The sequence below is a fragment of the Chiloscyllium punctatum genome, chromosome 20 (assembly GCF_047496795.1).
Source record: "Chiloscyllium punctatum isolate Juve2018m chromosome 20, sChiPun1.3, whole genome shotgun sequence".
NCBI lineage: Eukaryota > Metazoa > Chordata > Chondrichthyes > Orectolobiformes > Hemiscylliidae > Chiloscyllium > Chiloscyllium punctatum.
In genome coordinates, this window is record NC_092758.1 from 46,253,989 (window position 1) to 46,269,123 (window position 15,135).

General features: G+C 38.2%; 1 protein-coding gene across 1 annotated transcript in view; it reads right to left on the reverse strand.

Moving 5' to 3' along the window:
* Positions 1-15,135, reverse strand: part of LOC140492319 (nuclear factor NF-kappa-B p105 subunit-like) — a 152,513-nt gene that overhangs the window by 58,429 nt on the left and 78,949 nt on the right. Inside the window, exons 2-3 of the mRNA XM_072591265.1 lie at positions 11,402-11,492; positions 6,935-6,975 (exon numbers count right to left, since the gene is read on the reverse strand). Coding sequence (XP_072447366.1) covers positions 6,935-6,975; positions 11,402-11,492 — 132 coding nt within the window. The remainder of the gene's footprint in view (positions 1-6,934; positions 6,976-11,401; positions 11,493-15,135) is intronic.

Here is a 15,135-nt window from a genome sequence, read left to right on the forward strand (position 1 = left end):
ATCCATTTTGAACGAGTGACATAAACATCATCTCCAAAAACAGTCCCACGTAGTTGACCTGGACACTTCCGTGGATGTAGCTGAGTAGCAGAGGCAATCTCTGCTGAAATTGGCAATAATCGCTGTACTTTTTTCACTTTTTTGATTTCTTCCCATTCTTCCCGGAAAATATCCTGGTGCTTTCTGACGATTTCATCTTTGGTGCTGAAAATCTCTCGCCAATTTAATTTGATATCTTGGAGCCAATCACACCCAGTCAAACTCCATCTTTGACCAGCCATCATGAATGAAGGCTGCTGAGCAGACTGCTGTTGATAGCTCACTGGAGCCACTATGGTACCTACTATCTTAATGGCCTCCCACATGTGTGTTGTCAGCCCGATTCCAATGCTGTTTAACCTCATGGGATGGACCCCTTCTTGAAGATAGCAGTAGGTTTCCTTCCCCTCAGTGGTGTGGAGACCCCAGTGTTCACTCCTTTCATAATGCCTTTTCATTTGCCAATAGCTCCACTGTGATGGGGACCACTTTGTTTGCTTTTACATTATTGACAGACATAACTGTCTACTCCACCTCAGGAACATATTCTATAAGGTACACTGGTACTGTACTATTTGATTTACATGTGCTGAGAAGGCTCAGCTTATCCTTGCACTTATGCCTCAAATGTACCTTTTATTTGATATCTGAAGCATTTAGCTTCCCCCACATCTGAAACACTTTACGCACTTATGGTCTATCCAAGGCTATTGGTTTAATCTTCTGTACTTTCTGGCTCTTCCAATTCCCACAGTCATATGGGGAGGTGTTGGTCTCGTGGTATCAGAGACTTAGATAATGTTCCAGGGATGTGGGATTGAATCCCACTGCTGCAGATAGTGAAGTTTGAATTCAATTTCAAAAATCTGGAATTCAGAGTCTAATGATGACCATAAAATGATTGTTGAAAAACCCATCTAGTTCACTAATGTCCTTTAAGGAAGGAAACTGGTCTGGCCTATGTGTAACTCCAGACCTACAGCAATGTGGTTGACTTTTAACAGCCCTCTGGGCTATTAGGGATGGGCAATAAATGTTGGTCTAGCTATCCTGTGAATTAATTTAAAACATTTCATTTCTGTGCATCATCTAGACCTTCACTTCTGGATGCCACTGCTTCTTGTGGTTTCTCGCTCAAACTGGTGGACTGCGCTACTCAGAGCACTTTACAACTCCTGGGCATCCTACTCTGCACTATCCATAGCTGAAGCAATCTCTTATCAACCTTTGTAAATCCAGTTCTAAGTTTGCAAAAGATCAGTTGGCTGGAAGGCAGAGTGTAATGCAGACTAATGCTGACAGCGTGGAATGAATTCCTGCTCTGACTGAAGTTACCACAAAGGACTTTCCTTTTTAATGATCCTCCCGAGCTGACCGCTGATGACCCTCAGGTTAAAACACCAGTCATCTCTCTCTCTCATGAGAGAGCAGCCCTATGGTTCAGTAGGACTATTGTGACATTACCTTTTGCCCAAACTTCTGCAGGCAGATTGAACAGTTCCAATTTTCTGAAACAATAATTTGACTGCTATCTTCCATGCAGGCTGGATTTGTCTGGTATTTTTTTACATTTGAGTTGCATTTATCACCAATGTAATAACTTCAAAGTTTGACTCTGCCAATTAACTACATGTCCTTACATGCCTCACTCCCTGATCTAACTATTGGGCAAGTCCCAACACACCTAGTGCAGATTCATTGCTCTATCCCTGATTGGACTAGCAGGTTACATGACTCCTCCCTCAGGGCTTATCCTTAAAGGACCAACTACTACAACTTGTGACAATGTCAAACGTTTTCTCGCCTCCTTGTGAGAACATCAAGAAGCTGGTGGAACCATCAAAGCCCTTGGTACAGCCAGTCTTCAAATCAACATTGGAAACAAGCTGTGTCACCTCAGGCAGCCAAAATACACAACTCATTCCAGTTAAAGCTGAAAATGTGTTGCTGGAAAAGCGCAGCAGGTCAGGCAGCATCCAAGGAACAGGAAAATCGACGTTTCGGGCATCAGCCCTTCTTCAGGAATGGGCTGTTCCTTGGATGCTGCCTGAACTGCTGCACTTTTCCAGCAACACATTTTCAGCTCTGATCTCCAGCTCCTGCAGTCCTCATTTTCTCCTCATTCCAGTTAAAGTTCACTTGAGTACAAACAACTCAAACTTTGATGAGAGGAAATGTCATAAGCTGCTGAGAACATTTCACTTTCCAAGACTTTCACTCTGGTTTTAAAGCATCACTTCAATTCAAAAAACCAGACCTGCCACGTGGACACCAGAAGTCAAAAACTAGGTGCTTAGTTAAACATAATTTTTAAAAGTTAACTTGTGACCAATCCCCTTGTGTGAGTATGTGTGGGAGAACAAGTGTGTTGAGAAATCATGTTTTAAATTCAGGGAAAGTGTCTGACAAGAAATAGCTTTCTGTATTTTAACTTCTCAGGCACTTCTTCTGAAATCATTTAATTGGAATCCACACTCTGAGGACAAGATAAAGCCTACTTCCTGCTTGTAAAACACGCTAATCATGGACAGTAGAGGCAACACACATATTCTGTCCATGAGAATATTTGTAATGTTTCATTTCTTAATTAGATGCTGACTGCGCTGCACACTAATCTGCCTCCATTTATATCTCCTAAAACTCTTGTAAAATAAAATGCATCGATCCAAGTTTCAAAGAAGAGTTCTAAATTCCACAAACTAAGCAATGATATTATTCCTGAATGGTGGATCCTGGAAACCTGAAATAAAAACAGAAATTGCTGGAGAAACTCAGCAGATCTGGCTGTGTCTGTGGAGAAAGAAACACAGTTAATGTTTTGAGGCAATATGAACTTTCTTCAGAGTCCATGACCCTAATCAACCCACACAGTCTGTTGAACATATCCACATTTCCGCAGTGATAGCAGGTGATACCTTTGCATTACTGTGCCAGCAACCCAGACTGAAGGTTGTCTTCCATGGTGACTGAAAAGTACTCCCTTTAAACTTTGGGTCTTGACCATTTGGTTGAACAACATTCAGTATGTTTACCACATATGTTACTGGCATAGCATCATGATATCCAGCAACATGTCCACTCTTTTGACTGATCATCACTATTATCTACCCTTGAAAAAATAACCGGAAATGACATCACCCACCTTAAGAAACCAAGACCTATAAATAGAGAGGTGGGACATACTACCAGTGCTTCACCAGAGATTCTCACTGATGATGTTACCTAAACATCTGAAAACAAACCTTCAAGCTCAGCGAGCGAACTCACATACTTACTGACCATCACTAATTACCATGACAAGCTGGCTGGCGTTATATATGTCCTAAAACGCAAGTCCAGACAGAAGTAATGTGAGCTTATAAACTCTTGCAGAGGCAACAAAGTGCCAAAAGGCAAGGCATGACAATGTTTATATTATTTCATTTGTATTTCTTTTCTGGTACAAACTTGTTTTATGGTTAAATCCACACCTGTAGCTTGGTGTTCTTCTGGTTTAGTGCAAGACCACTCCATCAAACGTTTAATAAAATTATCTAACAAACCATATTTCATGTTAGGATCTATGCTGAAAGGTCCATACAACTAAATAGAGTCAAGAAGGCGAGTCCAAAAGAACCTTGTTTTTCATAAATAAAACTGAAATTGCTGGAGGAACTCAGCAAGTTTGACAACATCTTTGGACAGAAAGCAAAATTAACATTTCGAATCCAATGACCTTTCTACAGAATGGAATTGTAGTTTTATTTGCAGGTTGTAGGTTCATTCTAGTTTTCAGAGTTGAGGGTACATCAATGATCAATATGGTCAGAGTTATTTTGGCACAACTATCGAAAGTAGTGCTCAATTAATTTGACAAGATGAACAGTTGTGAGAAGTGGAGCCATTATTTAATGTTACTCTTCAATAAGAGCAACAATCAAAAAACTAGGCCTTTCTTTTATTTGAGTTCTACTAGTATTATTTAAATTGTTTTATCCTTTTCCTGAATTCCCTCCATTATTTGTCATTTTTAAACTAGCTGAGTTGTGGTGGTGGTAGGTGCAGTAGGGGTGTTTTGCTCTCTTTAAATTTAAATGACCTAATTGGGATTGGCTTCAGGATTTGGAAGTGAACTATCTGCTACCAGAAAAGAAAAGCTGCAAAAGAGGGAGTGTTTCAAACATTTTGTGATTTCTTTTTGATAATAAGCATACAGCAGATATTCGAGCAGGTTAAAGTCAGAAGGGCACCACTATGGCATAGCAGTTAGCAGTGTTGCCTCACAGTACCAGGGACCAGAGTTCGATTCCAGCCTCGAGTGACTGTCTGTGTAGAATTTGCACATTCCTCTGTTTCTGACCACAATCCAAAGATGTGTAGGTTAGTTGGATTGGTTATGCTAATTTACCCCATGGTGTCCAGGGATGTGCAGATGAGGTAGATTGACAATGGTATATGTGGTATTACAGGGAATGGTATGGGTCTGGAAGGGATGCTCTTTGGAGGGTTGGTGCAGACTTGATGGGCTGAAGGCCTCTTTTTGTACCACAGAAATTCTATGAAAAGTTAAATGTTTATTCAAACAACATCTCAAAATGACCTGTAAATATAAGAAGCACAATTGTCCACTCATGCAGACATATACAAAAGGAAAGATAGATTCTGAAGAATTAAGCAGGCAAGGTTATAGCGGGTTTCTGTAAAGGAAAATTTTCTCTGCTGAAAACAAATTGTTTCTTGTTGAATTTCTGGAGTTGACTGGTTGTTAAGCAGGATTCTTTTGGCTAGAGGAACTGTCCCCCTGCTATTGTTTTTTTATACTGACTGGTTTACCTCTGGTATTTGCGCTTATAAGATTTATTATCTGACTTAGCCTTCAATCGTATGTTCAACCCTTCTAGTGTCCTACCAGAATAGTTTAAAGTTTTAAGACTGTGCAGTACAACAGAGAATGGATAATGGCCTTCCACATCTATTTATCATTTGACTGGTTTCTTCATAGACCTCATTCATAAGTTTCAAGCGCTGAGACAATCCTTCCTGGAACTGATAGATTTTGAGCTTTGAGTAAGTTCACAAATAATAGGACGTCTAATTCCATCAATGTTTTTTTTATCTTGGTGTATTCGTTGAAGGAAAGAGACCTTACTCCATCTCTCACAATTTAGAACTTGACAGAATTATGTTCAAACATGAGTTAGTCCTTTATCCGTGAGATCAAGGAAGATCAAAGAAGGGCAGCCATCTAGGATCAGAGTTAAATGTTGATATGCCGTATTGTTCTTTTATTTTTGAATTTAAAATAAAAGTGTCATCTCCATAAGCCTGCAGGTACAATGATGCATACAATATTTGGTGCAGTACCCTTATCAGCACTAGTTAGATTTCAGTTCAAAGTGATGTCAGAAAAAAATTCCAGGAGCCAGTAGCCAATTATTTATCTAGAAAAGAAAGTTATCTTCTGTACAAGTGGAACAGTAGAGATCAAGAACTCATCATGCATTCTGCATCTGCCCTTTCTGTGATTCAATGTTCCATTACAATACAATGACAGCTGCATGCTGGGCTACTATGACACAAACAGAATAACACTAACATGCAGAACAATGTTCAGGTCTGCTGGGAAAAAATGTTTTAATACTTCAGATTCAAGTGGGGTTCCTAAATAAACTTATTGGTCTCTGGTGAAGTTTCCATTGCCTTCTGGCCGCTGGTCCATTGAAATCCAAACCTACCTAGTGGGTGTCCGGATTCCAATTCTACCACTGGGATCTCAATTTTCAAACCTGTCCCATCAGATCTCAATCACATAGTTCTTTGAAAATTCCAAATGGTGAATCACTCCCAGGAATCTTCTGATATTAGAACGCCAGATTATCAAGCTTAGTTTATCTTGAATAGTCCCTCACATCCTGTAGAAACCACTTACTTTTTGGTAAGCAGCTTCCCCAGCAACTTCTACTTTTGCCTCTTCCTCATCCGCCCACTCAGCTTGAATACTCAACACAATGGATATAATGCATTCACTGTGTTATGTGTTAGATATTTGATTGCACAAAAAGTTTTTTTTCCTCTTTCATGAAATATGTTTTTGATAAAAATGGAACTCAGTCTGAACAATCATCATTAGGCAACAAAAGATGAAAGGCATTCCACTTCATTGCACTTGCTTTCAGTTCTCAGTCACAGCTGAGAGCAAATACAGATGTACACTTACATATCCTTGGATTTCCTGGGACTCCCCAGATGATTTCAACGAAACTGTGCTTCAAGTATGGACAGGTCCAGCAAAACTATGAAAATAAGGCAGAGTGGACATCCCCTTCTTCCCACCTCAGATTCCTCTTAATGTGTAATTGTGTTCAGCAGTGAAAGGGAACTTGGAGAAATGTGATGGTGGAATATGTGCTCTCTTCACCAAAGTACACAGTATTAATTATAAATATCATAGTAACAGATAATCTTAAAGCAAGCATCTTGGGAGTAGCCTGATGATTCAAATGACAAGTGTAATATTTTATTTCATAACATTCCACCCAGGATAGACTTTAAAGTTTGGTGGCTGTTGTTGCCAAACTTGCAGATTATTATTCTTTCAAGGTGAAAGGGATCAGGAGGGTTATAGGAAGGATAAACATATTGGATGGAGTTGGTTTAATTATCCAAAAGGTTTAGCTTGCACTTGATTTTCTTACATTTTTGTTAAAGAATTACTATGCTTTAAGATGAAGATTTTACTTAATGGTTTTAGTAGTTCTCTGTCTATTTCCATACATTTTTATACAATACTATTGACTCTAGTAGTGTGTGATGAAATTGCTTGTGCAGTCCTCATAACAATACTCAAGTTTGTTGAAGCGTACATATTTACAGTTTCATCAAAAATGAATAATTGTTCACATGACTTGTAGCTCACCTGCTTTGGCTGTTCAATTATTTCAATGTAGGGATCACATCCTGAATGAGATAAAAGTATTAGCCATTAGTCAACAAGCTATTGCAGTTATAAATGAAAAGAATGGGATAATGGTTATCCGATTGCCTCCTTCATTCACACTGAAAAATGGGCAATGACAGACAAAAATCTTAAAAAGCAATATAATTTACTGAAAACAGATGACTAGCCTCAATAAAATATTATAATTGGTATTTTACACCCTTGATAAGAACCTGACATAATGTCCAACTTCCAATAGTTAGACCATATGCATGATCCATCCAGCTTTCCAGATCTAGATCAGCTTAAAGTAAGAGTTATCAAAGACTGAATGCTCTTTCTGGCTCCACAAAATCTTGCCACTGGATGACAGATGCTCAGTTCTCTTTGTCACTAGGATTTTCTCAGCTCTTTTAAAACAGATGCCTGCCCATACTAGCAATTCACTAAACCTATTCTAACAAAATTGAAATGATAATGAAAACCCATTCACCATGAAAATGGCTCCCACATCACATTACAGCCTACGAGTCAGAGGTGTGATCACTTCACCCAAGGCTTGCTTGACGTAACATATCTATGAATAATCAATTTCAATGTTCTCATAATGGATTTATCATCAATTGCTCCAGAAATTGTTTTTAACGAACTATACAGAATGATAAAAATTAATTTCAACCTTCAATTTTCAAAAAGAACCATGCAAATATTATCATATTAATAAGCTAAGTTTACAGGGGTGGTGGTGGTGGTGGTGGTGTAGTGACAATGTCATTGGATTAATTGTCTGCAGTTCTAGATTAATACTTTGGGAACATGGTTTTAAACCCCACCATGGCAGATGGTGAAATTTCAATCAATGAAAATCTGGAACAAAGACTTGGTCTATTGGCAAGCATGTAACTCCTGCTGATTGTTGAAAAAATGCATCTGATTCACTAATGTCATTTAGAAAGGAAATCTGTCATCCTTACCTGGTCTGGTCTACATGTGACTCCAGGCCCACAACAAAGTGTTGACTGTTATTTGCCCTCTGAAACTGCCTAGAAACTACACAACTTAAGCAACAATTAGGATGGACAATTAATGCTGGTCCTGATGAAGGGCTTATGCCTGAAACGTAAATTCTCCTGCTCCTCGGATGCTGCCTGACCTGCTGTGCTTTTCCAGCACCACATTCTCAACAATGTATACTTTTGGTCAAATTAATTTTGTTGAGTGGTGCAAGTACCTCAGACGTTAAATGGAAATTTTCTATAGACTAGATCAGATTCCCTACAGTGTGGAAACAGGCCCTTCGGCCCAACAAGTCCACATTGACGCTCTGAAGATTAACCCACCCAGACCCATTCCCCTCTGACTGATGCACCTAACACTATGGGCAATTTAGCTTGGCCAATTCACCTGACCTGCACATCTTTGGACTGTGGGAGGAAACCGGAGCATCCGGAGGAAGCCCATGCAGACACGGGGAGAATGTGCAAACTCCACACAGACAGTCACCCGACTGAACCTGGGACCCTGGTGCTGTGAGGCAGCAGTGCTGACCACTGAACCACCGTGCCACCCATAGGTCTACACTAATTGCAACCCATATTGTGGGTTGAGTGGAGACCAAAAAAACTTCAGGTCTCTGCATCAAAATTGGCAGCTTATTCAACACATTTTTATTGGCTTGGAATTAGTCAATTTGACAATGGCTGAGTCTCCTGGTGAGAAGTGAACATAAAGGAACAGCAATACGGGTCATTCAGCCCCAGACCCTAATCAATGAAATCATGGCTGAGCTGTGGTGTAAAACCACACACCCACCTTTGGCCCACATCCCATAATATCTTGCTTAACAAATATTTAACTATCTCAGATCTAAAACTAACAATTGACTTACCATCAATTGCTGTTGTGGAAGAGAATTTCAAACATCTACCATCCTTTGTGTGTAGAAGTGATTCCTAACACTTTCTCTAGTTCTCGAATCTTCAACCTTTTAAAATAGTTTATCTTTATCTACACTGTCGTTTCCTGCTAATATCTTAAAGAACTTGATCAGATCACCCTTTAATCTGCTAAATTCTAGAGAAAACACCTGTAATTTGTATAGTCTCTCCTCATAGCTTAACACTTGAAGTCCAGGTATCATTTTTGTAAACCTACTTTTTACTCCCTCCAAGATTAATCTATCCCGCAGTGTCCTTATATGTATAAAGGGCAGCATTAACCTTCTTGATTATTTTAGATTAGATTACTTACAGTGTGGAAACAGTCCCTTCGGCCCAAAAAGCCCACACCGCCCCGCCACCCACCCATACCCCTATATTTACCCCTTACTTAACACTACAGGCAATTTAGCATGGCCAATTCACCTGACCTGCGGGAGGAAACCAGAGCAAACCTACGCAGACACGGGGAGAACGTGCAAACTCCACACAGTCAGTTGCCTGAGGCAGGAATTGAACCCAGGTCTCTGGCGCTGTGAGGCAGCAGTGCTACCGTGCTACCACTGTGCTACTGTGCCTGTTTGTGGCATTTTAAAGATCTGTGCACCTGAACCACCCAATCTCTTTGGACACCATTGTATTTAACTTCATGCCATCGAGAAAGTACCCTGCTATCTTTTTTTGGTTGAAAATTAATAACTTTACACTTGCTTACATTGAATTCTATCTCCCATGGTTTGGTCTGGTCATCTACTCCATCAATATCTTATTGCAATAAAATATGGAATTTACACAATAAGAGTACATAAAAGGCAGCAAGGCATCCCTCCTCTGCACATTTTGTATTTATTCTCAAAATACAAAATCATTATTGAGGATCAGTATAAAACAGGTACAATATCATATTCACTTCACAGCTTATTGCATGATTTTCAAAGTACAAAGAGTTTCTGTGACAATATGCAATACAATAACTTTTAGCTTTTAATGAATTACATTTCACTAACACAATTTTGCATTTATCTTCACTTTGTGTTTTTCTCTATCTACTGAAGCGGCCTCTGCATATTGCATCAGAGTTCTGTTGGCAATTCGTTTTGGCCCCACTGAGCTATAGGAATAAAGAAAATAATGTCGAATGGATTTAATACAGAATGCAGGGTTACACAAATATGTGAATCCATACACAAGTTGTCTTGAGATGTTGTAACTTGAAGGGGCACTTTTATATCAACAGGCAAACTGGAGGTCAATCTGCAAATTAACCTACATGTCAATAAGTTATTTTATATGATCAAACTTAAGTCAGTATGTAACTATGCCTTGAATATAAGCTCTTTAAAAGAAATTACTTTGTAAATCTTCAACTGTACATTGTACCTTGAAGTTCAGTATGCGTGAGATAGGATTTTTAAAAATACCCTTTAGGTTGTTTAAGGACTTTGCACGGTTGAACAATAAATGTGCATCAGGTTGTGAGGTAACATTTGTGATTTGCAAACGTGGACCCAAAGCATTTTATTGTTGGATAGTCTTCTCTTGTCTTAATTGTGCTGACTTTCTGAGCATTTATTTTATAGTTCTGTTGGCAGCAATTGGCTTAATCCCTAGTTACTGACAGAACTCATGTGTAGATGTCTCAAGGAGAGTTGCTCTGAAGTTTCAAACAGGACAATCGTATTCTCACTCTTTCTGAGCAATACCCATCCATATTTTTATCCATGGTTGCTCCAACGTGAGTACTTGCACAAATAGTCTACTTCATATCTTTACAGTGAGTTTCATTTTACTTCATTTTTAAATGTTGCTTTTCCCATCTCTCCCCCTTCTGCTGGCCTTGGCAACAGCTGACAAAATATTTTAAGCCATGTTATGTAGGTGCCAGCGTTGGACTGGGGTAGACATAGTTAAAGGTCACACAACACCAGGTTATAGTCCAACAGGTTTATTTGGAAGTACAACCTTTCAAAATGCTATTATAAATTAATTCTGAATCTCTACAAAGACTGAGATTTCCTTTTAAATAATCATTTACCTTTAAATCTGTACTTTCTTGTAAATTTCCACTATTCATTTTGTGGAGGCAGCAATGAACAATCATTCAAATATCAGAAATTGCTGGAGAAAAAGGAGAGTTAACACTTTGAATCCAGTGATCTTACTTCGAAAGCTCTCTTGACCAGAAACATTAACTCTGCTTTCTCTACTCAGATGCTGCCAGTTTTGAATCTCTCCAGCAATTTCTTTCTGTTTTTGTTTCAGAATTCCAGCATTGACAGTTCTTTATATTGTTTTATATTAATCATTCAAGTATGTTTACCACAAAATGTCAGAGACAGCTATCTGATTTCATTATTGGCGAGACTTGTGTCAGTAACTAGGTAAGAAAGTCTGAATCATACCTAGTGAAGGAAATTGCCCTTATCTTTGTAACAATGCTGTCTGTCTCCATATGCTATAAACAGTAAACATTCCTTGTCATCCAGTAATAACAGTAGTAGTCACTTACTGAAATGTGGAGCAGGATCTGAATAGTTCAAATCTTGACAGTTAAGACCAAAGTCAATGTCTGCACTATTGTAGTGATTCATACTCTCCATCTATTAAAAAAAGTCAACATAGAATTATACAGATTCAAAATGTTAAGTGCTTTGCACAATACATCCTTTTAAATATTACAACATAAATTTTTATTAATGTTGATATAAAAATGCTAGCCAACCAATAAACTAATGACTGACCATGACAGGGTGTTTTATGCAATCTATTTGACATTCATATGATGGATTCTGTCAGTTCAGTCAAGCAAGTTTGCAAGGCATCTAATTAGATTGAACACTTGCTTTTTGATCCATGACTCTGCATTGCTAACAGACATGTGCAGATCCTGCAGTTCCAACTGCCTGTTCACTGGCAGTAGTCAGACAAGCATAGCAACAGAAGTCCAAGTTGTGGAAAGAGATCCAAAATTACAGCAATTAACAGCATTTACAGAAGCCTTTGAAAGGATGTGCCATTGTATGGGGAGATTTGAGACAGGGTCAATTGTTGGAAAAATCAGGGAAAACTATACACAAAGGTTATTGAACAATAGTTTGATCAGAAGCTAATACTATATTGGTTATACTTTGTGTTTTGTCAGCTATTTCTTCACAAAATGTGACTGCCTTTTATAATCCATAACCAGGGTGATGCTACAATGACATTGTGCAATGATGGTGTTATACCATATACTCAAATAGAATTGGTTGTGTAAGTTTTTTCATGCAAGACATCATAGCATCAATTAACTTGGTTGACTAGATGGTTGATGTGTTATTCAGATTAATATCAAAAATGTAGGTTTAATTTTCATTATAGTGGAGACAGACTTAATTCCTCCCTCCTTCGAGCATGGTACGCATTAAGTTCTGTAGCCAATTGTTTCTCTCACAGAAATGCCTATGTTACTTCATGTCATAGAATGAATAAAAGGAATGGACTGAACAAAATTCCAAAATAATGCTGCAATGTCTTGACCTTAACAAGTTTCATTGTCCCATTAAATCCAGGAGTTTGAGCACTGGCTGCAGGCACCCTGATACAATAGGGTCTGCCCAGTCTGCTGTAATCCTTTAGGCCCCTTTCCTTTATTTGTTTTCATTCTGTCCTTAAAGCCATCACATCACAATTTTAGCAGCTCCAGATGCTCAGCAAGTTTAAATTAGCAGTTTTTTCTCCTGCAGATGGTTGGTGAGGTGGGGGGGTAAAGGTCCACCTTGCCCGGGGTATGGCACAGAGCCCAGCACAGCAGACCAGTCAGATCACTGCCATCTTGGATCTCTCAAGTTTCATTTTCATTGCAATGTTAATTCAATGCTAAGCAAGCACTCCACCTCTGGAAGGGAATCATGTAAACCACTGAGCAGCATTTCGTAGTAATCTTTTTCTTGCATTTGTTAAAGGTTTAAAAAGTCAATACATTAGTAAACCTATAAAAGCTCAACTGAAACAAAAGCTGCTACTTGTAACAAGCACGATATACACACTATATCATGAAATAACTCAGTGCTGAAGTTTTTTTTTACACCTGCCCTTTCATTACAGAATTGTTAAGTTAAGACGGGTGTTTTTTGCCCATTGTGTCTGCACCAGAAATATCAAGAATTATACGGTTTTTTTCAAAATCAACCAAATGCAATCAACATACAGTCTATCAAAGATTCTTTAAAAACATTTTGACCAATTTGGATTTTAATTTCTATCATAGATTTTTAACCATTTGATGTAAATGCAAACCAATACTTTGGGTATTATTCATGCTATATGATGCAAATTAAGATTTCTCATGTTTAATGCAGAAGAACATAGGTCTTTTCTAACTCTTCTCCCCGTTGACTGAAATACACTTTCAATAGGTTCTTTACATTTGTTATGAAGACTATACATTTGACAAGAGCATTAAAGCTTCCTCCTTCAATCACATCCTCTATATCAGATTTTATTGTTTCAGATGAATAAAATCAATGGGGCTTTGTTCTTTTGATCCAAGTCATTTTCTAATTTCTTAAAGAGATGTGTCACAGCGTTCCGCACAAATTAATTTTCTTCTCACTGATATTTCAAACGTGGAGCCTTCATTTTCACTTCTTTACAAATTTTTCAAATATTTGTTTACAGTCTTGTTTTTCAATTCCTTTTGAAGTTTGTTGATCAATTCATTCATATTAGCAACTGCTCCAACCAGTTCAGTTGCTTTTATTACAGATTTATGCAAAAACTCTTACACAGGTTTGACAACTGCACGTGGGCGTTCTGTTCATTTTGGAACTTTGTTCTCATGGTTACTGATGGTTCCTTAGTCACTTTCAATTTACTCATTCACAACTAATCCCATTCCTTAAGATTTTCTGTAGCTTCTTTTACAGACAGTATCTGCATCTACATACCATACATTCTCATCATTCCTGTGCGCCAGATTGGAATTCAAAACTTTCATTGGTCCAAATATTATTAAGTTCCAACAGTTCTTCAATTTGAGTTTGTAATTCAACCAACTGTTCACATTCATCAGCAATTTCACATGTTCAAGGTGTTTTTTAAATGATACTTCATGGAGCCTTCTGTTATTTGAAGGTCATCACATTTTAATTGAAGATTTATCCCAATTGAATTTGCTTCCAAACAAATCATTCAAATTTACTTCTTGTCATCAATCCTCAAGTATCTTCACAGGTTCTCATTTTCCACTTGCAAACTCAACTTCAACACATGAAAGATGGTGTTCTACAATGCCCAATTTTCCTTTAGTATAGCCTTGTTCCTGTCTTTCTTCATTCTTGGCTCTTGCTTTCTTTCCTCATCTCTTTCTTTCATTGCCGAACTCTCTCTCCCTGGAGTTCAAGTTCAAATTTTACTCATTTCACTTTCAAGTTTACAGTTTCTCATTTCTTATCCCTTTTGATTTCATGCTGAATTATGCTGGTTATTGATATTTGCAGATGAATTCTAGTCAACCTAAGCTCTGTTCTGGCTGGTTTGGACTCTTCTCCTTACAATCCAAGTTGCTGTGCTATTACCATAACTATCTCTGCTCTCTTAGCACCTGTTTTAATATGTACCCACTACCTTTCTGTGAATGCTATTAACCTAGTCTTGGGTAGTTCTTGCAAAGTACACAGGTCTAAATCTTGCCTTTCCAGAAAAGTCATAGCAATAGACAAAGGCATTTTTTTGTTTTCAATATGTAGTGTAAAATTCACTAGAAAGTCTTAACTCAATCTCAGCAAGTTCCAACACTTTTAGTTTTATGTGGATTTCAAATGCTGCAAGAACTTCTAAATTACATTTGCATGCAGATTAGATCACCAAATTTGTGTTATGACCTGGCTAGGGACAGTTAACTATTTTTTAAAGTATGGAAATGTGCTAAGTAAGAGAGTAAAGAACAATGATTCTTTGTGAATTTTCTGACACAATACAGCCATCACCTGCAGTCTCTAGCAATTTGATTTATTCCATGTGACATTAAGAAATGGCTGGAGGCACTGAAGGGGCTATGAGCCCTGACAACATTCTGGCAATAGTGCTGAAGGCTTGTGGTCCAGAATGTGCTATGCCCCTTATCAAGCAGTTCCAGTACAACTACAACATTGGCGTCCATTCAACAACAGGAATGCACGGTGCGTAAAAAGCGAGATAAATCTAACCTGGATAAGTACCATTCCATTAGTCTACTCTCAAACAGTAGCAAAATGGTGGAAT